The sequence below is a fragment of the Miniopterus schreibersii genome (assembly GCF_964146895.1).
Source record: "Miniopterus schreibersii genome assembly, chromosome: 5".
In the NCBI taxonomy this organism is placed as follows: Eukaryota; Metazoa; Chordata; class Mammalia; order Chiroptera; family Miniopteridae; genus Miniopterus; species Miniopterus schreibersii.
Window position 1 is genome coordinate 49,981,369 of NC_138106.1, and position 25,468 is coordinate 50,006,836.

Below are 25,468 nucleotides of genomic sequence, written 5' to 3' on the forward strand. Positions count from 1 at the left end.
TGACTGCTGCTTCAATAAAAACAAATTTATATTGGATAAAGTCTGGTCCTCTTTATTTTCTTATTTTTGTTGTGGTGGTGGTGGTGAGACGTGTAAACAGTTGCAGGGAGTGAGGGGGGAGGAGGCTAGGATGTCACTGGGATGGGCGGGATGTCCTTTTAACTTGCAGTCCTGGAAGTCTGCACCTCCAGCCCTTTGGAAGCACATTCTGGGGGAGCAGTGGCAGTGGGTGCCATTTCAGGTGTTCTGAAAGGGTGGTTGGTGAGGAAAGGGAGTGGTCAGGCTGCAGATCCCCTTCAAGAAGTTGGTGAAAGGAGGTAACCACAGTGATGGGTGGCCACCCGGTCCTCAGGTGTAGGAATACATGACTTACCCACGAGCACCTTCAGATTCAGGAGAGCTGTGGGGATGTTACGGGAGCATGTCCAGGGACAAACAAGCTGTTGTGGAAGATGGGATGAGGCCCGTGAGTTATCAGAACTGAGCAGAGACATCGGTCAAAGGTGTATCCCTACACCCTCTTTCCTCTGGGAAGAAGCCACCCTGGGCCTTCCACAGGACTTGTTGACGTCGAGGCTTTAACTGGATCTTTAAAGTCTGGACCAGATAGGGATTGGCTGCTTAGTGGCTCCGGCCAGTGGGGAGCCAGGAGGTGACTCCCTTAGAAGGTCTTTTCTCCTGAGCTTTGGAGACTGACTTCACCCTCACCTGTCTGAGGCAAGACCTTATGCCTGGAAACTGACAGTTCTGCACACTCAAAGCTCAGGGGAGGGAGTAATAAGGAAATCCAAATGTTTGCAAGTAGAAACTTTGAATCCGGCTCCTCACCCTATAGACCCGAGATCCATAAAGCTACTGAAAGGACATATCCTGTGTGAGCTTTGGTGCATCTAACCTTGAATCTTTACCCTGGGACTACACGTATGTTTGTGTAACATTTATGTCATATGTACATATCAGTTAAATGTTTGGGGAACTGTCCAGGTATTTTTTAAATCAATACTAGGAGATGGGAGTTTATATCCCATCTTTTGTTTTTTTTAATTTAAATTTTTTATTGTTGACGCTATTGCAAATGTCCCTCATTTTCCCTATTTGCCCACCTCCACCAACCCTTGCCTCCGCTCCCTGGGCCCTCACTACACTATTGTCTGTGTCCATGGGCTATGCATATTTGTTCTTCAGCTAATCCTTTCACCTTCTTTTACCCAGTCCCCTCCACACCCCCTCCGCTCTGACATTTGTCAGACTATTCCATGTGTCCATGCCTCTGTCTCTATTTTATCAGTCTATTTTGTTCATTAGATTCCACATATTAGTGAGATCATATGGTATTTGTCTTTCTCTGGCGTATTTCACTTAGCGTAATCATCTGCAGGTTCATCCATTCTATCACAAAGGGTAAGAGATCCTTCCTTTTTACAGCTGCGTAGTATTCCACTGTGTAAATGTACAGCAGCTTTTTTGTTCATTTATCTACAGTTACATCCCATCTTAATCTCACCTTGCCCTCACTTTATTGTAGCCTACATCTGAATGAATAGCACACTCAAAATTATTATAATGGGGAAGGGGAGATGTATGTGATTTATGGATGCAGTTGAATGAAATTTATATTTCTGAAAGACAAATTCCTGGAGGCAAAAGCTGTATTCATCATATTTGCAGAGAGAAGTTTTTCCCCCCTTCAGTTTCTTTTCTAAAAATGAGTGTGTTCTCTATCTTCTTGATGCAGAAGAGGCTGGTAAGTCTGGAGGGAATGCAGAGACTAGGTTTGCTTGCTTTGATGTATAGTGTCTACCGCTTATGTCTCAAAGTTTGGCCAACTTCTCGTAAAATGATAAGAGCTGAGCAAGTATCTGTTCCTTAAAATTCAGTTAACTTGTAGCTTCATTTGCATCAATATATTAGACTTTTAAAATTTGTTCAATTATTACATTTTAAATTATGGTATAAATATATTAAATTTTTATATGGAACCATTTTATGAGAAAACCAAGTTAATGTATTTTTATGTTCTTGCAACTATTGTCTTCAGATATGTAAAGAGCAATAGTAAAATAAGTAGTAAAAAAATAGAAATGTATATATTATATACATGACATTTCTATTTTCTCACTCCCACATGTCGTTTTTTCCCCCCAGAAAAGAAGGCAGGGGAAAAAAGATAAGTATCTAGCCACAGGTTAATTATTTAAGCCATCTTGCCTTGACTTGACATTAGACTTGGGGTTATATTTGCTAGCTAAGCCTTAGGTGTGGAATGCCTTATGTAAAATTAGTTAAAATGTAATTGGCAAAAAAGCAAAAATGTTTTTACTCGAAATGGCTAGAAACAAAGCAGACACTTTCCTACTCTTTAGCTTTAAAGGGAACATGTGGTGCATGCATATCTAGCACATTTATTCACTGCCTGTCAACTTAGCCCGTCACAACACCCCAATGTTCCAGCCTCGGGAGCAAACCCAAGCCCCAGTTCAGCTGTGGAAGAGACCTACACCGAGGAGTCACACATGTGCACACACATGTTCCAGGGACCCCTTAACTTGGGTCGCCGGGTGCACCCAGAACCCCAGCAAAGCTTAGCATCCACACAAAGAAATTTCTTCTTATGTCACTCCTGCTTTTGATCAAAGTTATCTGTGTTTCTGCCTTGTTTTCTTTATTGAACTATGAACTCCTCGCGGTCAGGATCCACGTTTGGTTCAGCGTGTGTGCCACACAGCAGGCTGCGTGTTGCTGGGGCTCGCCGACGTGTTTGAATGGATGCAGAGACACACAGGAGGGAAGGGCAGATGCACAGAGTGGTCATGACAAGCTTCTGGCATTTGGTGCAGGCTTTCTGGCTCCTCCCTGGAATACTCCCGCAGACACGAGTGCACCTGCTGATCGACACAGGCCTGGACCCCACCCAGCAGCTCAGGACGGGGCTGCGGGTGGACAGTGAGTGGAAGGTAGGAGACGGGGGTACTAGAAATAGCAGCGAAGAGACCCAAGAAGCTAATGAACTTGGGTGTGGGCACAGACCCTCAGATGGCCCAGCCCGGTCATCCTTTCTGCTCTCCTATCACGACACTAAATCCCCAGACCCCAGGGCCTTTTCTAAGGGGGAGGTGGCCTTGCCTCTTGATAGACCCGACGATAGGCCACAGCGAGGGCTGGGGGCCCATGTCCCCTTCCTGAGGAAGGCCAGCCAGCACCGTAAGAGCTGTCCTGAGTTCCCTAAGAAGGCAGGGCCTGTAGGGCATAGTGGGCCTTGGCGGTGTCCGTCTGTCTGTCCCAGGAGTGGCGGCCCTGGGGGCTGTGGCTCTGGCTGCCCCGCGGAGGTGCGGCCCTGGGCAGCCGCTCAGCCGTCGGAGATGCTGAACAGCTCCCGCATGAGGGGCGTCGCGAAGGGGTGTATGTCGTGGATGCGCAGCAGCCGCTGGGTGTGCTGGGCGTTGATGCTGCGAAGTTCGGTGAGCATCGCCATGATCTTCAGGAACAGGAACCTGCAGGCCGGCCAGAGGAGATGTTGGGGGTGCAGCCCACCCTTGTCCCCACCCACCAACCCTGGGACCGCTCTGAAGTTGTACAAGTTTGGGGACGTTTAATCTCAGAACATTTCAGGTCAGTCGAGAGAAAGGCTCAGTTGAATTCCTTAAGCGTCTCTTTTAGCCTGTAGACGAGAAGGGCAGAACAGCCTGGGGGACTCGAGGGGTGGACCTGCACCCCCTGCTCTGGGTTTGAGTACAGGCACATGGAGATGTCCGTGGGGACAGCCGGGCACTGCAGGACCACGTGCATAGGTCAGTTTGGGGGGAATCACTGCCTTGGCTCACAGCTGGGGTGAGGACCGAGTGCAGCGGTTGTGGAAGCAGGGGCTCCAGGCGGCTATCCCTTCCTGGGTCTAGCCAGGACCTAGTGACTGAGTCACACCATGTGCCTCAGTTTCCCCATGATGCCTCCCAGCTCCATACAGGGCAGGACTGAGCAAATGAAGACACAGCCACTGAAGCATCCCAAGATTCTGAGCTCAGAAGAAAACTGGAGCAGGCCAAGCAAGGACACGGGCACAAGTTCACCCTAGTGTACTCGGTGCTGGCCTTCACCCTCATGGCTCGAGCCTGTGGACCACGGAGGCCCCATGAAGGGTGGAAGCCCCTGTCACCAAGCCCTTAGCCACCTTCCTTCTTTGGGTTGTAGAGAACCCACTAAGGAGTTTCCCGCACTGTTTGCTTGTCTTTGCTCTGGGAGGCAGTTAGGCAGTGCCCAAGAGCGTGGGCTGTGGACTCGAGCTACCTGGGTCCACCTCCAGACCCCATCTGTCTGCTGTGGACCTGGGGCAGTCACCCTGAGCCTCAGTACCCTGCAGGATGGTGGTAGCACCCACTTGGTGGGACTGTTTTCAAGACTAACAGTGATAATACATGTAAACAGCTTGGCACCAGGGCTGGCCCTTCTCAATAAATGATAGCTATCATAGATGTACTATTATCATTCATTGTTATTGTTATTTTTATTATCATGATGGTTATTGCTGGCCATTGCTATGAGATCTTGTAGGAGCCTCAGGAGACTGCCTGGCTGTTCCCACCCCTGTGCCTCAGCAGCAATATCCCAGCAGTGAGGCATGGCCTCCGGGCTGGGGCCCAGACTCACTGGGCAGGAGGCCTCAGTGGAAATTAGGAAATAGGACCCCAAAGCCCTGGCAACCAGAGCCTGCCCAAGAGCGGCTCCAGTCTGCTCTCCCAGACACCCAGAGCAGGCCGGGCCCGGAGGCAGGGCTGCAGGGGACCCCCCCTCACACCCTCCCTGCTTGCCGCTCACCGGTGGCCAGGCTGGGGGCGACAGTGCTCGATGTAGGCCTTCAAGGCAACAGCAAATTGCTCCTGCAGCTGGTCCACTATGCTGCGCTGCACCACACCTGGGCGGTCTGGGAGGAGGGAAGGCAGTGTGGTGCCAGCAAGGCCATGGGGGCAAAGACAAGCTCAGCCCAGCCCAGGGAGGGCAAATTGCCCGGCAACCACCTTCCAGAGCCAGGGACACCCAGGCGGGGAAATAAGTGGGGCACCAGGAGGGCTGTGCATTGCCCCACCCACCCAAGGAGAAACCAGCCGGGGTCCCCATCTTGGCTCTGCAGTGAGAAGGGGGCAAAGCCATTGGGTTCGACCTTCCCTGGGGAGGGTAGAGGAGGGACTACTGCCGCCTGCAGCTAAAGCTGAAGGGATGGGAGCAGGCCTGGGGGCGGGGCGGGGAGGCCAGGCCGACCGGGTGGGGCCTCACCTGGGGAGAAAAGGGAGATGGCCTGCATCAGCACGTACTCCTCCTTACACAGCTGCAGCTTCTTCAGCATGTAGTGGAATTTCAGCACAGGCTCCAGCAGAAGCTGCTGGAAGCCGCCTGTGGGTGGTGCAGGATGAGTGGGAAACATCAGGAAGTGGACCCAAGACCCAGATGTCCGTCACCAAGGTTTTTCTCCCTGTCGCCCGGTCTTCTGCCCTGTGACCCCAGGACATGCACATCCTGGTGTAGTCTCCTTTCCTTTTTCCCCGTGGCTCCCTCCCTCTGCTGGGGCAGGCAGGTGGCTCTTGGGTACCTGCAGGGTCTTCCAAGCAGTAGGACAGCCGGCCACACTCCCAGGTCCCTGTCTCTGCGTTGAACACTGTGTTGAACCTCAGTTGGCACAGCTCAAAGGCGGCCCCCTTCAACAGGGAGATCTGGTCCTCGATGAGCAGGTCCCTGGCAGCAAGGATGGAGGGGATGCCAGCTTCCTGGAAGCCACCCCAGGCCAGCCCCTCTCCCATAATCCAGAAATCAGGGGAGAGGGAGGGAAAATTGGTTCCTACCCCCTGAGGATTACTACAATTGCTTCTGGTTGCTTCCAATCTCTGCCCCATCACTATCCAGCCAAGCATGCTACCTTAATCCAGTGTCCCATTATCCTCAGGGACTCCCCAACAACGGAGCTCGGTGTCCCTTACAGTCTGGCCCCATCTCCAACTTCTTGCACAGCCACCGAACCACAGCGCATGCCTTGGCTACTGGTCCCTGACCTCATACTTTCTGTCTCAGTTTCCCCACTAGAAATGGTTGCCCCTTTAGCTTCACTTGAGTAAATTCTGCTAGTCCTTCAGGCCAAGCTGTCATTGCGCATCCTAGAAATCTTTCCAGAATGTTTTTGCAGCTGCCACTCCTCTGGTGTGAGTTCCATGCAGCAGGGACGTTTGCTTCCTGTGGCCTACTTTGGATTTTATATTCCTGCAGTTTCTTGCCAGGCAGCCTTGAGGCCCCTCACAGCACTGAGCACAGGCCCGGCCACAGTGGTTGCCTCTGATGTTCCCCCGCTTGGCTTTGCTCTTCTCCAGAATTCAGTCCCTTGTTTTCCTCACACCGGCTTCTCTCAGATCCATAATACTGAGCTGCAAATGCTGTGAAATTTATCTTAGTCTTCTTGTCTCCCCAGCACCCAGCCCAGGGCCTGGCAGGTAGTGGCTCTGAACATCGCACTCTGTGCTTCCAAATCAGGCCTCTGGTTAACTGTGACCCTGTACAAATTCCTTGGCCTCGGTGAACCTCAGTTTTCTATCTGTAGAATGAGAGTGATAGCAATGCCTGCTCCTGGGCAGTCATGCTCAAAGCTGTGGCCACGAGAACCAGCGAGTGGCCTCCCCTCCAGGTGTTAAACGGGATGTCAGGGGATCATCAAGGTCCGCAGGTGTAAGTAGGCTTTTCTCCCTGCTCCTCTGACCTCATTGCCACAATTAAAACCCCACTCCAGCCTGTGGCCACCCTCACCCCTTAAATAAGTCCTATGTGTCACCCACAGGGCCACAGGGGAACCCATGGGCTCCTGGAATATAACTGCCGTCTGCCACTGAGGAAATCGGGGCCCATCGTGTGTGTTAATTCAGCTCCACCAGCTAGCCCACCCGGGACAGATATGCCCAGTGCCATCTCCAGACCTGACAGGTTAGGTGTCACGGGGCAGTGTTTCCCACCAGGCCAGGAGGATCCGAGCTTTCTCGCTGCCCCGCTGCCCCACTGCCCCATGGTTGTTGCCGCCACACCTGGCTGTGGGGAGCCCCAACCCTTTGGTCCTCAGGACCGCCCTTCCTCCCCAGGGCCTTCTCAACCGCCTCTTAACAGCTAGAGACCCAGCATCTGTGCCTGTCTCTCTCCTTCTCCTTCTGGACTTGCCTCCCTTTCCTTCCAACTCTTTCTTTGCTCTGGAACTGTCGACATGTGATTCCTGCCCTTTCAGGGAGAAATAGGGAAGGAAATTACTATTGAATGCCCATCATATGTGAGCTGGATGCTCTTCAGATATTTTCTTGTTTCATATGACAGCCCAGCAAGTGGACATCATTGGCTCCTTCTAGTAGACGAGGTTGAGACACTGAGATTAAACAGCAGGCCCCCAGGCCCACGGCGGCTAAGGAGCCACGCTGCTGGGGCTCCATTCCTCCACAGCGCCAGGTGCCCCGGGGTGGGGAGGGCAGACATAAAGGAGGGTCTTTGGGCACCAACATCCCCCAACTTCAGAGGGACCTGCCCCAGAGCGTTTGAACCTGCTGGCCGCTTTCTGCTCCTTTCCATACCCACCCAGCCCCTACGTCCTACCTGAAGTGGGAGATGACTTTGGCAAAGTTGATGATGCCTCTGAACATGTAGGTTGACATGTCAGCCATGTGGGGCAGCAGGGAAAAGATTTCTTTCCCACTGCCTTCGGCTGGGGGTTTGTAGTTCCAGACGCTGCCGTCCTCCCCCCGCAGCTGCAGAGACACGACCTTCAGTGAGTACAGGTCTTCTCTGACCTGGCTCCACTTGATAGCTTCTTCCCCTGACGCAGTCTGTGGGGACTCTGGGACCTTCTGGCCACCGCTGAGCACCTCAGGCAGCTGGAACAGAGCAGGAGGTGGGGAAAGGAGAGAGACAGCATGTATTCTCCCAAACAGGCTCCCGCACAGGCCCCAGATGGGCACCCGCAGCAACAGGCTTCAGAGGATGCACAGCTGCAGGCATGCGGTTGTACACGTGCACACACACACACACACTCACAGCACTTGCTTCTACTCCCTTGTCTCCTCCTAGGTGGAGCACTCTCTGGATCTGTGAATTAATGGTCCCTCACATCCCCGCCTGTCAGACACGCATTGTTCCCTGGCCCAGGGGAAGGTGAGGGGGCCTATATGCAAGGGTGCGTCCCAAGCATCCCTGACCTTGCACTTGGAAGACTTAGAGAGAAGGGTCTGGGGTCTACAGATGGAAAGAACAGACTTCTGGGGGTGCTGGCCACCAGTTCCCTGAGCTGGGCAGGTCACCCTCGACACTGTGAGCACTGAAGGGGAGGAGGGCACGGGGGTCAGACGTGGCTGATGGTGCTGAGATCACTAACGTTTCTCGAATCAGTAAAACCAATTCACAAACGTCACCCCCCCAGCAGGCCCTGGCCCTGTTTTCATAAAGCCCTGAACACCAGCAACTCTGGGGCAATTCAGCTCCAAGGCTCCACTTATGGCCCAGCTCCCACCTGCTGCGGAAGGACTTGCGTTCCTGACAAGTTCTAACTAGTCCCTGGCTGCTGCTGCTGGTATCCAGGGAACAGTCTTTGAGGATCTCTGCGAATGAGATTGGGGTTTTAAGGAGCTGGCATAGCTGCTGAGCCAACTCCAAAGCCTCATACCCGGAAATCCTTGAAATGGGAGAAGGTGGTGTCGAAGGTTTTCATCTGCGCGTCCATCAGCTCCCAGATCATCATCTGCTGCTCCTCAGTCAGACCGCTGGCTGCGGGGGGCTGCGTCCCGGTCCGTTCTCGCTTCTTCCTCCTGATCAAGGCCCGTCTCTGCTCCACGGCTGCGTCAGACATGATCACTGCGAGGACAGCCAGGGGCAGGCTCAGCTACCTGCAGGGGCTAGGCCACCCGCTTAACGCCCCCAGGCAGCAATAGGGGAAGTGCTGTTGACAAGAAAGCCACCTTCTCCAGACTCATGGGGACTGTAGGCTCCTCTGGAGAAGCGGCTGGGTAAGGACAGAGGGACGCGGTGCGGCTGGTGTGCTGCCCCAGACTGCGGGGTTTGTGACAACTTTGTGGAGCAGTGGGAAGAGCTTGGGCTTCAGAATCAAAAGGTGCTAGATTTGAATGACAGCTGGGTTTGAGTGACAGTGGTGACCCTGAGCAAACTCCTTAACCCCTCCTGCCTTCAGTTTTCTCCTTAGTAATCTGGAGTGACAGAACTCACCGCCTGCTGCTGTCCCAGTGAGGCACCGCGGAGAACGTGCCTAATATAGCTCCCGGCTATATCATGTAGGGGACACACACACACACACATACATATGCATACATAGACATATCTACACACACACATCTATATGAATATATATACAGAGGTGGGCAAAAGGAGGCTTATGGTTGTATTAATAATACAATAATTAATAAATAATAATGCAAGAATAAACTGTTTCCTGTACTCACAACTCTAAACCTACTTTTGCTCACCCTGTATATTCACATATACACACCCTGGAATTTAATAAATGTTCAGTAAATGGCACCTGGTAGCATGTATACCTGTCTAGTGCATTAGATACCAAGAAGACACCTCAGAGTCCCCCAAGTTCTCCAGGTCTCCAATCCCTTGAAAAGGTGGGTTCACTGCCTAGCAAGAAATGTCAACCCAACCACTTCCCAAGTAGCCTGGAGTCTTCAGGCCTCCCATGGATTTCTGGAGCCCACTTGTGTGTGCAAAGTGAAGCTGAGGGGGTTTGGGGGGACAGAAGGGACAGTGAGTGAAGACCTCACTCTCAGCGGGTCTACAGGAAAGGCTCTCTGCCCATAGGCCCGGGGTACGTGTCCCCTGAAGGAGGCTCCCCACTCTGTGACCGAGGGAGACAAGAATACACTGGAGGCTTCCAGTCTCTTCCCCACGAGCTTTCATCTCAAAGTGACCTGGGGGCACACTTATATCAAAGCTCCACAGGAGGAATGAAAACATCCTTTGTCACCTGTGTACAAACAGTTCCGCCGCGTCTGGGGTAGCCGATGGGTCATATCACACTATGTGTCTCTGGCTTCCCTCTCCCAAATTCACCTCCTCCAATTTGGCTAAAATGCCATAAGGTCAATTATAAAGGGAACAAAAGAATCACAAGGGCACCTGAGGGGAGAGAGGGGCATGGCTCTGGTCTGAGACGCCCACTACACCCAGAGCAGAGGATAAGAGGCCCTCCATCTGTCACACCTCCCAGGAGGGACTGCGGCGGTGCCGGCAGATGGGCACAAGCTCTGCTCCACCTGCCTGCCTGCTGCCACAGGCACCCGGGCACATGTGCACGCACATTCAGGGTGCACATCTGCACACCTGCACAGACACACCCCAAGGCCCATTCCTACTGGGCCCTGGCTCACATGCCCCCCACCCCCTCGGGCACACCCTGCACTCACTCTCCTTCTTCATGCCGCTTTCCAGGCACTTGCGCAAGCGGCAGGCCTGGCAATGTCGCCGGGTCTTCTGGGTGATCTCACAGGTGCCCTTCCGGAAGGGACACCTTAGCCGGGCATTGCGTTTCATGACCCTCCTGTGAGAGAACAAAGAGCAAAAGGGAGGCCCCGGGGAGCAGGCCAGGGAGCTCCAGCCACACCTCCCTTTCTCCCTGTGCCCTCTGTTACCAAGGACCACTAGCCGCAGCTTCTGTGGGCCTGCCTTCGCCTCTGAGTTGGGTCAGGTTCGTAGGGAAGGTGGGGGCGGGGGCTCTTCAATCTCCCATTGGGGCTGGGCTTCCCTCAAGCCCAGAGGTGGCTGGAGGAGGGTAGCAGGGGGAGGCTTTCTTGCAAAGTTCACGCTGTGCCTGTGCTTTCAACGGCCTGCCACAGCCAAGGCACTGTCTGGGATGCTTCAGCTCCAGGCCCCAGGCCCACGTCCTCCCCGCCTCACACTCCCCCCCTCCCCCCTCACACCCTCTGTCCTTGTCACTGGGGACCCCAGAGAAGGACCTTGGTGATGTTTCGTGGAGGTGGCCTCTTCCTGGATGTCTCCTTGGAAGAGGGAGCCAGAGGAAACCTGACCCCAGGAGGGTAAGAAACATAACAAGTCCCTTCCTCCTAACCCCAACTTCAGAGTGGGGGGCCAGGGGCAGCTATAGGAGCAGGCAACCGTGGGGAGGGAGGCTTTCTACCTCCCTGGACAACCGCTCCCCCTTTGGAAAGGTGGCTTCTCCTGATTGGCCTGGTGGAGCGAAGGGGCTCACAGCCCTGTAGGAGTGAACGCGGGCACCGCAGCCACAGGTCCTTGCACGGCTGTGCCAGGTAGGGGAGCAATGGGTCACTGCCTTTCAGAGACCACAGCACCATCACCCTCTCCCCAAGGCCCAGGCATCCAGAACTTCCCACAAAAGACCCAGCCACTGGGGTCCCAATTTTATCCCCTTGCCCTTCACAGCTGAATGGAGAGAAGCAATTCTTCCCTGGCCCCGGCCTCTGGTTCTGGCCCAGCTGCGTGGAAAATGAGGGAGAACAGGCGGGAACATGGGACAGACAGGAGTGGCTGCAGACTGGGCCCTGGGGCTGAACTGGACAGAGGCTGAGCCACACTGCAGTTGATTGGCAGGTGGGGCCAGTGAGCAGCCCAGGGGGCAGGTGCCCCCCTCCCCCCCAAGCCCACCCCACCTTTTCTGCCTCCCTAGCTGGTCTGGGTAAGAAACCCCTGGTCCCACTGGAGAACACCCAGAAAGGCGGAGGGTGAAGGGGCTCAGGTTTATCAACGACAAGCTATGGGGCAGATGCTGGGCTAGATGTTTTGCAGAGCTTTGGAAATTTAGTTCTCACAACTCTACAAAATACATCGCGTCATGTCCCTGACATGGATGCAGAAACCGAGTCAAAGGTAAATCACTACCTGTCCTCCAGGTAAGTGACAAGCGGAAATTTGAATCTGTGTCTGCCTGATACCAGAAGGCAAGCCCTTTGGGGGCCCCAGGACAGCCCAGGTTGAGGGAAGGGCGGGGGACCCCACACCCCAGGCGTTCTACACAGATGCTGTGGGCAGGACCAGGTCTGGCTCAGACGTCCACCCTCCTCCATGCGGCCCTGTAGCCTGGGCCTCACTCGGGAATGTGCTCTCTGTGAGTGACCAGTGCAGGAGTAGCCTGCAGTCCAGTTCTAGCTGATGTGGGATGAGGGGGGTCTCCTGAGAAAGGTTTCCTTGCTCTTAGAAAGAGGAAGAGATGGGCCTTTCTGTTCCCAGGCTGAACACTGTGGTCACTGCTGTGGCTCCAGCATTGTCCTGCCCCAGGGGAGCAGGCTGAGGTCAGAGCTCTCGTGCAGGATGGAAGAAGAGAAAAACGGAAAGAATTGAGCTGCTGGTCACACCAACCCTGAAGCCTTTAGGCTTCTAGCTATGAGAGGTAACATGTTTTCCTTATTGGTAATCCTTTGAGTGGAGAGTTTTGCACTTGTAAATGAATGCAGCCTGACACTATGGCTGGTCTGACCTCTATTATAATCCACACGACACGCATGCTCCTTTCCCAGGGGAACATGGGCGTCTTAGAACCTGCCCCAGGCTCACCTAGCCCCGTGGGACCCAAGAGTGGCTCAGGCTTGACCACAGCAGCCTGAAGCCAAGGTTTCATTCAGGGTGTGTGGGGGGACACTGGTTTGCTACAGTGACTCCCTGGGCTGACTCAGGCCTCGACGTCCTTCTGTAAATCACTACCTGTCCCCCACCCACAGGCAGCCCATCTTTGGGACCCAAAGGGGTGCCAAGTCAGGCTGGCTGCCCCAAGAAAGCATGAGGCTCCCAAGGGTGGCCCCTGAGGTGGGAGCTGCTCTCAGCATGCCCTGCCCTCCATGAGGGCTTGGGGAGAGCTCTTCCTTTCACTCCTACCTCTGCTCCCCTCCTTCCCTCTTGGTCTGAGCCCTGCACTGAGCTTTGCTCTTCTCTGCCTTCAGCTGGACCACGTGGGCCCTTCTGTGAGCTTGGTCTTTAAATCTTTGGATTATTTGCCTGTTTCTAGGTGAGCTTGTTTTGTCACACTCTTCATTTATTTTATGCCATTCTTACTTAACAACCACTCTCTAAGACCGATTTGAACACTTGCATTTTAGATTTTCACAGTCTTTTCTCTTTTACAGATTGAATTTCTATTTTATTCAGAACATATGGAGAAACAAAGGGGTATCTTAATGGAAGGAGACCTTTCTCAGGGAGGAAGACAGAAGATGAAGGATCCCTCTGAGATATGAATGCCTCTCCTGAGGCTAATTAGGAGGCCTTGAAAGGGCCACTGTCCCCACACTCTGGACTTGGGAGATAGTCAAGCTGAGGCCCTGGTGCCCAGTGGGCTAATGGCAGAGCCCCAGTCAGATGGGACCCAATGTGTCAGGGGTGGCTGGTGGGTAAAGGTTGGCAGGAGACTCTACCTGAAGAAGCCCTTGCATCCTTCACACGTCAAGACATTGAAGTGATAGCCAGTGGCCTTGTCCCCACATACACGGCAGACGTGGGGCCCGCGATCCCCCTCCTCTGTGTTGACGGCGGGATTCCCAGGACTGGAGTCCGCCTCTCCGCGGCGCACAGGGTCATCGCGGTTCCAGCTTTCTTCAGGCCTCACCTCCAGGTTTGCGTCCGGCCCTCTGGGACTAGGAACAGGACAACCACGAGTGATTAAAGGACTAGACTGGGATGCGCTGAGGCTGTCCTCACTGTGCGCCACTCACATTTGGTTTGTGGACCCAAGAGATGACCTATCATGGAAGAAATGGGGGTGGGGTGGAGTTGTTACGGAGAGAGACCTAACCGTGTCGTTGTAGGTGCAGCAGTAGGGCCCTGGAGTAAAAGCCATGAACAAGAACGTGGGAGACAGAAGGGTTCAAGGAAGGAACGAAGAGAAAAAGAAAAGGCCACCTGGGTGGACTGTAGACGTAATTCTTGAAGGGACTGAGGTGAGGGGGACAGGAGCTGGTCCAAGGCCTGAACAGGGGGCAGCCCATGGGACAGGCCACTTGTTCAAGGTGGTTTCTGGGACTGGGGAGACCTGGGGGGACAGGCTCTCAGGTGTGTTGTGGTCCAGGCTCCCAGAGAGAGCTGGAATGGCCGGGCAGAAAGAGGGTTTCCAATTGAATAACTGACCAGATGGGGAGAAAGTTAGAGAGGAGCCAGGCTCGCGGTGCAGAAAATAATGGCCCAGGTCCCAGTCAAGCTGGGGCAGAGGTGACTAAGCAGAGAGCTTGTACCCACTGACAGAGCTGCACTCAGGATGGCCACCCAGGCAAACCTGACCTTGAGAGAGTGATTCGACTTCTACTCAGGATGGGCACCGAGAATGGTGAGTAGAAGTTGGGAACTGTCCTCTTCACTGGCCCTCCCCAAAGTCTCTCTAGTACTGAGTGCCGAGGGCCACACCACAGACGATGTCTCCATTTTTAAAACCAAAATAAAACTTATAGTAAAATTTCAACACATGTATTTCTGTTTCTAATAGCATGGCAGATGAAAGGTGACAGTTTCACCTGTAAGGATGAATTAGAAATTAATCTGTCCCCTGACTCTGGCCCTCCAGAAACCTGCAAATAAAATAGGCTGACTGGAATCTTGAACTGAACAGGGATGGTGAGGGATGTTAACTAGACTTATTGTGGTGTTCATTCTGCAACATATACAAATATCAAATCATCACATGGTACAGCTGAAACTAATATAATGTTGTATGTCAATTATACTCTGATAAAAAAATAAATAAAATTTCTGAAAAATGGGATGGAGCGGATATTAAAATGATGACTAACAGTTATGGAAACTCCAGTGTTCTAGGTCCTTCGCAAAAGGCGATTATTGTAACATTTATCATTTCACGCAACAAACACTGTTGAGCATCAATCGCACACCAGATACAGTTACGTTGGTTTTTTCATGTTCTATAAAAGCTGGGAGTCATTTCTTTGGCAGAAATCCAGGGCCTGCCGTAAAACCCTCCCAGTGCTCACAGTCACAGGGAGGGTTCCACAGTCCAACAATGACACAGGAAGGGAGGTTTTATACACAAGGTATTGCTTCAGGGTGCACATTGGAGGAAAACAACCTGCCTTAAATTTTCAGCTTCATGCAGGAGCCACTAAGAAGAGCAGAATCTGGGGCTACAGAGATAGTTGGCAGACATTCTGCACATAAATGATCAGCCGTGGACAAAGGAAGAGTGAGATGGCACTGCCTCAGCAATCAGCATAAACGTCCTCCCTAGAAGGGAAGAGGTACATTATTACAAGACACATGAATCACAGAAGCTCAGTAGATGACACACACCAAGAAGACGAAAGAATGTCTCTAGAGGGACTGTAGGGACATCTGCTTAAACTGTGTCTGATTAATACATTGCCCAATTCCTTCACTAGAGGCACTAGAGTTCATGCCAGAATCCCACTCCCTAGCATTGGTGCAACTTTTACTTTCCTTTGCTTATAAGTTTTCTGTTAAAGAAGCAGATGCTGGTATATATCCCATAGTCCATTCTCTCATATCATGAAGCCCCAAGTAGAGAGCCCTGGCAGCTATTTTCCAAAAATGGTCCCCAATAAACCTTGCCTCCCGAGAGTCCCACCCTCATGCAGTCCCCTCTCATGATGAGCCTGGGGTGGTCTGTGACTTGCTTGAAGCAATAAAATGTGGGGAAGTGACATGGTGTCAGTTCTGTGCCTGAACCATAAGAAGGCCTTTGCAAAAGTAATTAATTGTAAAATTCAGTATTTAAGCTTCATACCAAAGATAGAGTATATTCTCAGCAAGGAAGAGCCATCAATAGAAGACTGAGTAGATCAGTGAATGTAATGTTTGTGCACCACGGAGGCTCACTGCAGTAAGCACAGGTCCGCACACCGCTCTGGGTGGGTGGCTAGTTGACATTGCTTAGCTAATAGGAGGTGGAGCCAGAATTTGAACCAAGGTCAGTCTGACTGCAAAACCTGTGTTCTCTGTTCAACACTCTGCTGCATCCTTTGCAGGACCCATTTCCGAGTGGGTGAGCTCGGAAACCTCCGTCCTTTCTGTGCCACTTTCCCCAGGCAGCGCATTTCAGAGCTCTCCGTGTCGCGTGGTTCCTTTCACGTAGCTCTCCGCTCTTGGGCATCAAGTGATCCCCTAGGATGCTCAGCTCCTGCCATCTCGATGCTGGAGATAGCAGAAGGGACTGAGGAACCTGCCGCCACTTGTCACACCCGGAGGTGTCTTGTTCCATGTCAGAGAAATATTCAAGGTCATGACGCCGGTCCACTGGATCTTGGCTGGTTGCAGGGAGGCTTCATCTGGATTCCACATCCCTGAGCAGAGGCTCATGCCCGTGGATGGCCACCGGTCTAAAAGGACCTGCAGTTTTTCGGGGGCTCATGCTGCCTGTTTTCTACATATTCAGTGGTTCTTGGCCTTTGTATTTTAGTCATTATTTATGTTGGAGGCTTTTTCTTTCGTTTCCCAGCCAAGGCCTTTGACTAAGCCCTTAACAATACCCACTTTTGCTCAGTTACAGGGGCCCTCTGGAGAGCCTTGGGGTAAGACACACAGTCAGGTGGTCCCACAGGGTGCTGCCTAAGAAATTGTTGAAATTGCTGAAGGCTCGGTCCTGTGTGCACATAGCAGTGGTCTTTCCAGGCTGATGGATATTTATATAGATGCAGTTACTTCATTTGCTAAGGGCCTCAAATCCCCTATTAAATTAGGGAGAAGGGATGTCCTCCATGAATGACACACATACACACATGGGGTGACTCATCATGACTGAGCAGGACACAGTTGCCCCACAGTCTCCTGGATATCAGAGGACTTTGCTTTTTGTTCCCTCGGGCTGGAGATGTCTGGTGCCCAGCACCCTCATAAATAAAATGGAAGCTGCTGACAACACCAACATGACCTTGGCCATGAAGAGGAGGAGGGGAGAGCACAGTCAGGGGGATGTGCCACAGGGGCAGGGTGAGAAGTGACAGGAGAGGAGGTGCGGGGGAACTGTGAGGCAGGTGCCACTCAGAAGCTGGAGTTGGGATGTGGCTGAGAAACAGAGAGAGAGAGAAGACTAGGGAAGGGAGAATGGGGGCTGTAGTTGAGAAATTGTCAAGAGCAGAGTGAAAGTTCAAGCAGAAGTGAGGGACCAGCCTTTCCCAGAGGCGCAGGCGGTGGGAGGGGAGGCAGCATTGAGACATGACTGGGGCAGGTTAAATGGGGCCAGGGAGAAACCACAGGTGAGGGGCGTTTCCCTTAAGCCAGCACAAGGAAAGCACAGGGGCTGCTGCTTACCGCCGAGGCCAGAGGAGAACCCTGGAGAGCAGCTTGGCTGGTGAGGCTCGGCTGGTTGGAGCGTAGTTCGGTCACCAAAAGGTGGCGGGGCCCGTGCAGGAAGCAACCGGCTGATATTTCTCTCTCACATCAATGTTTCTTCCTCTCTCTTTAAATATATACAATTATATTTGCATTATTCCTCAATAAAGTTTTTTAAAAATGTAAAAGATGGTTGCCAGGGGCTGTGGGAGGGGGGAATACACAGTTATTGTTTAATGAGCATAGAGTTTCAGTTTTGTTTGTTTTCAATATGTTTTTTATTGATTTCGGAGAGAGGAAGGGAGAGGGAGAGAGAAACATCAATGATGAGAGAGTCACTGATCGGCTGCCTCCTGCACGCCCCCTGCTGGGGATCAAACCCACAACCCAGGCATGTGCCCTGCCGGGAATTAAACCTCGATCTCCTGGATTTTAGGTGGATAATCCACCGCTGAGCCACACCTGCCGGGCTTTAGAGTTTCAGTTTTACGAGATATAAAAGGTGTGGAGATCAGTTACACAACAATATAAATATACGTAACAATACTGAATTGTACACTTAGAAATGGGTAAGACATAAATTTTGTTATACTTTACCACAATTAAAAAAATAACATCACTTGTAACTAAATAAATGTTGATCAAATATTCCAGGAATATTGAAGGGAAGCCAGAGTATTAGTGGCGTGAGTGCCCACATGTCTGCCCGGCCTCGCACGGGCGGGGAGCCGGGGGGCTGCGAGGAAGCGGAGCCGCGGGGCAGACGAGCGGCCGGGGAAGGGATAGCGCAGCAGTTAAATCGCCGCTGTGAGGAGTAAAAATACCACCAGGTCAGTTAAGCTTCATTTAATCCCACACGACCTGTTTTGTTTGTTTGTTTGTTTTTAATCCTCACTGAGGATATTTTTTCCATTGCTTTTCAGAGAGAGACAGAGAGAGAGAGAGAAACTTTGATGTGAGGATGGAGACACATCAATCGGCTGCCTCCCGCACGTGCCCGGGGGATGGAGCCTGCAACCAAGGTGTGTGCCCTTGGCTGAAATCAAACCCAGGACCCTTCAGTCCCTGGGCCGATGCTCTAACCGCTGAGCCCACCCAGCTGGGGATGACCTCAGTCTGTGAGTCACATCTGAGTCCCTGTGAGGCCGGGTCTGTGGCAGGTGCTGACGGTCACCTTCCTTCTCCCATGTCTGCTTCAGCATCACCCCTGCCTCAGGCCACCAAGAGCCCCTTAGCACCTGAGATACTCCAACCCGCCCGTGCACACCAGTCACCCGAGCAGCTGGTCAAAGCGCACATTGCAGTCCCTGGGTCTGGGGGCCTGAGCTCCCCGCGTTCTGACAGGTTCTGGGGCTGTGACCCGCGGGGCCCGCTTGGAGTAACAAGGATCTAGGAATCCAGCTACCCAGGCAGGAAATCAGCTGCACACAAAAAGCATGTGAGAGAGAAGATGACCGGATGGCGGGCAGAGGGGCTACTAAAAGCATCCAAGGGATCCAGGCAAGAAAGGGATCACACAGGCGTGTGGAATGACCGGCGTCACAAATGGCTGTCGAAAGTCAGTAAGTCAATACACACTTGGGGTGAGAGGGACAGCCCCTTCCTGGGAAGAGGGCATGAGGGGGACATGAAGGTAACACTTAATCCTCAAATGAGGCAAATCAAAAGGCTTTGGACCCAGGCCACCAAGGTTATGGGGAGGAAACAGTGGGCAGGTCGAAGTTGAAGCAACAAAGGGTCTAAGTGAAAGGGGGAAAATGGTAGAAAAATTGTGATTTTGGTGATAGAAACTATTGGAAACAGCAGGATTATGATATATATACACACACACATATGTTTTATATTTGTCTTATGAGTATATACATAATATGTACATTTTATAATATGTATATATCTACACACATATACATATACAGGGTGTCCCCCCAAAATGTATACGCACATTTTAAATAATTATAAAGGAAGTGTTTATTAAAATACATTTCATTTTCAAAATTGAGCTATCAGCTGTTAAAATGCATATACATTTTTTCGGGACACCCTGTATATGTATGTGTGTGTAGCGGAGCATCTATCTACATATAATAAATACGTATATCAGAGGACAAAGAGGAAACAAAGCAGGTAAAGGGAAATTACATAAGAATTGAATTCTAGAAGTCAACAGTGAATTTTATAAAACTGTTGACTTTGTTCAATGAAGGGAGAAGCTTGGTTAATTCATTAACTCACATTTTACAGGTTTTGGTGTTTACAAAATGATTTAAAAATCATCCTCTCCTTGCGAGGTGCACTGTGTAGTCAGAGCAGGCCGGTCCGCAGCTGGGAGGGGGGGACAGGCCCTACTGTCCCTTCACCAGTGAGGAACCTGGGCCTTGGAGGAAAGTGTGTCCAAGGTGAAGGTGGCGGTAAGTGACAGAACTCCTTTCCTTTCCCTTTATTCTGAGTCTTCCTATAGTACAGATAGATGTGCTATGTAAATTAATTTTTTGTCACAAAACTCATGGGGCTAAAACGAGATCAAATATTTAAAAATTTTTTGAAATGGATCATATGCTGTGAACAAAAGTCTCCCCCTTCTTGGTGCTGGCATAGGAAAGACCCAGAGGGAACTAAGTAAGCAAAGGTCACATTGTACGAATTCAGATATGAGAAGCCCGCTGTTATTTTCAGGTGAGCGTAAACGAAAGTTGGCTTTTGTGTTTCCCTGGACGCAGTCATTGGCTCCAAGAGGTCAGAAAGTTCATTCTTAGACATGGGTCAGGGCTGAGAGCTGGGGTCAGCCCGAGTCAAAAGTACACCTCGTACCCTCTTCTAATATTTAACAGACTGCAATAACCTCTCATTGAGCCACCTGCCTCTCACATGCATGTGTGGGGCTCTTACGGCCTGTGGTTTTGTAGTTCAACTCCTTGTCTGTAATGCATAGAGAGCCAGGAGAATTGTTTCATATGTTATATAAGGGATTTGAATAGGTATCATCTTAATTTTTAGTTGGATATTCAGATTGTTATTTCAATGTTTCACAGAAGTTCAGGAGGTATGACAGATGGACGAGCAGGTATTGGATGCAGTCTCCTTCAAATCACACTACCTAGAAGGTCCCTGCATGCAAGGAGAGCACACATTTCTATGTCCTTCCCATGCTGTGACCAGGGCACAACTTCAGCCTCAAAGAATCCTGCAGAGGACTCTCCAAGAAATATGAATGCACAGCATATAATAAAAATGAATTAAAATCAGGAGCATGACAAGAATACCTAAGACACCTAAGTGTGAATAGTACCCCCAGAATTGTGCAGTGTACAACCCACATGACTCTATATGAGCCCTGAGACTAATTTTTCTCATGGCTATTAATGAGCATGCGTTGGAAGGCCAAGAAAAAGCAATAAGATTAAATTCTGTAAGGTGACCAGACAAAATATCAAAGTACAAAATAGATTTTCTATATATCAGTAAAACAATCAATTAGAACAGTAAAGCTATAATGGAAATTGCCTCAGGAATCAAAAATAAATACAGAAGAACAGAGTATCCAGCAACAGACATGTAAAAGTGAGAATACCTAACTGAAATATGTGATAGAGGTGACGTTTCAAATGAAAAGGGAAAGGACAGACTTTTTAATAAATGCTATTGGAATAATTCATAGAAATATATTCCAGGTAGACTAAAGACCTATTTTCTTAAATGGTAAAAATATTAGAAGAGCCTGACCAGGCGTAGCTCAGTGGTTGAGCATTGACCTATTATCCAGGAGATCTTGGTTCGATTCCCAGTCAGGGCACATGCCAGGGTTTCGGGCACGATCCCCAGCAGGGGGCGTGCAGGAGGCAGCCAATCAATGACTCTCTCATCATTGATGTTTCTCTCTCTCTCTCTCCCTCTCCCTTCCTCTCTCTGAAATCAATAAAGATATATATTTTTAAAAAGTACTAGAAGAGAGTATGCCAAAATATCATCAAAAGCTTGGAAGTTGAGAATGCTTTCTTAAAATAAGACCCTAAGAGCCAAATCCATAAGGAAGAAAATTAATAACTTCAACTGCATCAAAATAAAATAGCATAACAGTAATAGTAAATACTTCTGTTGATTAAACAAATGTAAACAAAGTTAAAAAACAAATTACAGACTTAGAATATTTATTATATGTATATCAAAGAATTAGTATTAAGAATAAATATAAAACTCCTGCAAGTGGCCTGGCCGGGCGTGGCTTAGTGGTTGAGCGTCGACCTAGGATCCAGGTGATCGGGGTTCGATTCCCGGTCAGGGCACATGCCCAGTTGCGGGCTCGATCAATGACTCTCTCATCATTGATGTTTCTATCTCTCTCTCTCCCTCTCCTTTCCTCTCTCTGAAATCAATAAAGATATATTAAAAAAAAAACTCCTGCAAGTGAATAGAAAAAGATAACCCAATATAAAATGAGTAAAGGGTATGAATAAGCATTTAAGAAGAGGAAATATAATGGCCAAGAATTATATCAAAGGTAGCCAAGAATTGTATAAACAGAAGCCCAACTTCATTACTTGCTGTGGCAACCCAGTACCTTAGAATGTGACTGTATTTGGAGAAAGGGCCTTTAACAAGGTAATTAAGCTCAAATGGGGTCATTAGGGTGGACCATAATCCAATATAACTAGTGCCCTTGTAAAAGGAGGAAATTTGAGCACAGAGAGACATCAGGGATGCACTCACACAGAAGAAAGGCCACATGAAGACACAGCAAGAAGGCAGCCATCTGCAAGCCAAGGAGAGAGGCCTCAGAAGAAAACAAACATGCTGACACTTTGATCTTGGACTTCTAGCCTTCAGAACTGTGAGAAAATAAATTTCTATTGTTTAAGCTACCCTATCTGTGGATTTTATTATGGCAGCCCTGGAAAGCTAATACATTAGTAATCAGGGAAATTTATATATTTAAAAAATGGGTTACTATTTTCACTCATCCAATCAGAAAAGTAATAAAATATTTAATAAATAGCAAGTTTGGTCCAGACACTGTGGAGGGTGATTGGACAGTATCAAAAAGTAAAACACACACATCTCATGATGTAGCAATTCAGCTTCTCAGTATATCCTCTAGAAAAACACTTGCACCGGAGGCGTACGCAGCTAGGGTCACTGTAGCATTTTGGTAAGAGTGGAATATTCAAAACAGCTTCCATCTCTATCAGAAAGGAAATGGCTATGTAAAAGGGTTGTAGGCTGTGGAATACCACGCAGCAGTTAAACAGAAGGAGAGCTACACAAAGATCTGGAAGGTCTCTGTATGGAATGTGGATATGGAAAGCTTATTGAGTGGAAAGCCAGAATGAGAATATGGCGACTACTAGCTTGTGAGTAAATATATGTGTATGCGAATGCAAGAGAGGCCGTCTGGCAGTAAATACACCAAAAGGTCATAGGAGTTACTTTGGGGGGAATAGGGTATTAGCATTGGCAAGGTGGCTGAAAGAGAATTTAGCTTTATCTCTACAGCTGTTCTATTTTTATAAGGATCATGTAATAATTTAAAATTTTATAAAGCTATTACCTAGTGGCAGTAGTTTAGTCAGTTTTGTGTTGTCCATCATATTTATACCATAATAATTGAGGAGCAAGGGAATAGCTTGAGACTAGGAGTTGGCAAACTTTTTCTGTAAAGGGCTGGATAATATTTTATGCTTTGGTAGCTACACTGTCTGTTTGCAACTATTCCATTCTGCTGCTGTAGAGCAAAAGCAACTACAGATAATACATAACGAATGAGCAATAAAACTTTACTTATAAAAATAGCTAGTGGGTCAGATTTGGCCTGTGAACCATAGTTTGCAACTCTTGATTTAGACTGTTTATTATATAAAGTTTTAAAAAGTTATTATATTTTAACATTATTTTATTTTTATATTATTATATTTATTTATATCATTATGTTAGTAGTTGCTATATAATTAAAATGTTTTAAATAAACATTTTTGGTAGATGGAAAAGTTACCTTTTCTATTAACCAACTAATTAAATAAGTAATAGCCTCTGGGGCCTTGCTCAGAATATTTTAGACTCTAGTCATGTCATTAGAAACCAAACGCCTACCCCAGTGGAGGTAACCCAGTCACCTGGGCCATCTTGTGGGTGACCACCGGCCAGTGCCCCCCACAGCTGACTCCCTGAGTCAAGGTCCGGTGACCTCAGAGCTGACTCCTCACCATTCAATGCAGAACTGACTCAAAGCAAAGCCTCTGGCCACGGCCTGTCACAGGCTGGGCTGTGACGTGGGGAGGACTCGGTGGAGCTGAGCACAAGTAGGAGAGGCTCGGGTCAGTGGGAAAGGTTTCTCTCCTCAAAGCTAGAGGTGGGAAACTCACTGGTCCAAAGCCACGTCAGCCCCCGGCGTATGGCAGGGCCTCTGAGGGTCTCCTTGCTGAGGTGGTGCGGCCGTGACTGTGACGCTGCTGCATCTCAGCCCTGGTTCCAGAACTGCCAGCGTAAACCCAGCAGGATGAGAGGAGCCAGGGCTGAGTGGTTCCTAGCTCCCAGCCCCGGCCCGGGGTTTTCGGGGTCAGGAGTCTCCAACTCTGCAACAGAGAGGGGTTGACTCCATCTGTGACTCTTGGCAGCTTCTGTAGGACTGAGGTTTCCATCACGACTGTTTCTCTAGGAGGCCAGTGCAGGATCAGGGCACACTGTTAGTGGGACTCAACATTCCGTGACTGTCCTCACGGCCTCTTGCATCCTGGAAATGTGGACAGCAACAGGGCCACTGGGATGCTGACCTCAAATGCAAGACACTTGTGTGTTCCCACACTTTTGCACGGAGATGGGGGTGGGGGGCAGTCTGCCCCCAGCAAGAGACAGAGAAAGAAAGAAAACGTACCTGCTTGGCGGTAACTTCTGCCCTGTGACTTCTCCTTTGGGGTCCACTTTGAATAGTCGGGAACAAAGGGTCAATCAGAACATCAAGGTGAGCTCAGTCTTCAGCTTTCCGCAGGTGGACAGGTGAGTCTGCTCTGCGGGGGCAGCTGAGGCCGGGGTGAGCCTGGGCAGTGCTCCCTCTGCCCCGCCCTAGTCAGAGGTTACGGTTCCCTGGGATGGGAGCCAACCTTGTCTCTCACCTACATTTCAATCCAGGTCAGATGTGGCTCTCAGTGGACCCCATCTGGCACTCCTAAGTCCCAAGTCCAGCGCTCCAACTAGCAAATGAACAGATTACCGTATTTCCTCTCATTACGTGACCCCGCTTTTTTCTCTCCCAGGCCTTCACTGCAAAACTCAGGAGAAGGGTAGAAATGTCGCTAGTATCTGCTTTGCCAAATGAGTTCTGAGCCAGTTCTGTGCTTTTGAGGGTCTTTGAACTTTAGCCGCTGGGGCAAAGTTATTTTAAACTTAGATGTCCTAACATTTTTTTCCTGTGTTTAAGCTACCTTCCTGGATAGTGATGGGAAAGCAAGCAAAGTATTGGATTCATTCTGATGGCGCCTGTGAAGGCCCCCGTGTTTATAAGAGAAAGACAGGCACAGAGGAGTGAGAAGGAGTGTGAGATGCGGAGACTGTGACCCGTGACTCCAGCTCAGGACAGCCGGCGGCCAGGAACAGGGAGAGTGGACCCGGGGAAGCGTCTAAGGTTCCTTCCTCCAAGTGCCAGCAGCTCCTGCTCTCAGCCTGCTCCTCCCTGGTCCCCTGCAGCAGCTGCCCGCGGCTGTTTTACCTCCCCCCCGGGGGGGGGGGGTAGACAAAAGACAAAAATAGTCGGTTTCCAAAAAATTACCACAGCACTCTTCCTGTGAAAATTTGGGCTTCCTTACACTTATTTCCTGATTTAAATTGTTTTTATTTTTAACTGTATATTTTAATCTAGCCCTCCTGATGAGAAAAGCAGGACTACCTAAGTATGGCTTTTTGTTTTGTAATTAAATTGGTTTCTTCTCTTCCGCTCAATTTGCCCTCCTGGGGAGGGGGGGGAGGGTTTGAGTCTGAGATTTCCTGGGGGGGGGCGGTGTCAACGTTTCCCAAGTGGTCGCTCCCTGGCCCTTCTGAACCAAATGCAGAAAATTAGGTGACTACACAGCTCATTGCCTGCAGTGGTGACTGGGACCCGTGGTCCTGGGGCTCCTTTCTTCGGTCAAGTTTCTGACTGTCCACAGGGGGTTTTGCCAGGGTTGAGTGGCACTGGATTATAAATCCCACTGGTTGGGAGGTTGGCTTG

General features: G+C 50.1%; 1 protein-coding gene across 4 annotated transcripts; it reads right to left on the reverse strand.

Moving 5' to 3' along the window:
* Positions 1-38: 38 nt before the first annotated feature.
* Positions 39-24,334, reverse strand: NR1I2 (nuclear receptor subfamily 1 group I member 2). Of its 4 annotated transcripts, none has more exons than XM_081137576.1 (10): positions 24,140-24,282; positions 15,063-15,213; positions 13,401-13,619; positions 10,425-10,558; positions 8,666-8,853; positions 7,603-7,880; positions 5,579-5,721; positions 5,266-5,382; positions 4,810-4,915; positions 2,298-3,491 (listed from the first exon to the last, which is right to left on the reverse strand). In XM_081137576.1, exons 4-10 carry the CDS (start codon positions 10,549-10,551, stop codon positions 3,347-3,349), a joined length of 1,104 nt encoding a protein of 367 aa, XP_080993702.1. In that variant the 5' UTR covers positions 10,552-10,558; positions 13,401-13,619; positions 15,063-15,213; positions 24,140-24,282; the 3' UTR covers positions 2,298-3,346. The 4 variants fall into 4 exon arrangements, with proteins under 4 accessions (XP_080993701.1, XP_080993702.1, XP_080993704.1 ...); XM_081137578.1 differs by having other exon boundaries at positions 7,603-7,754; positions 24,140-24,274; XM_081137575.1 differs by lacking the exon at positions 15,063-15,213 and having other exon boundaries at positions 39-3,491; positions 24,140-24,334.
* Between the last annotated feature and the right edge of the window lie 1,134 nt (positions 24,335-25,468).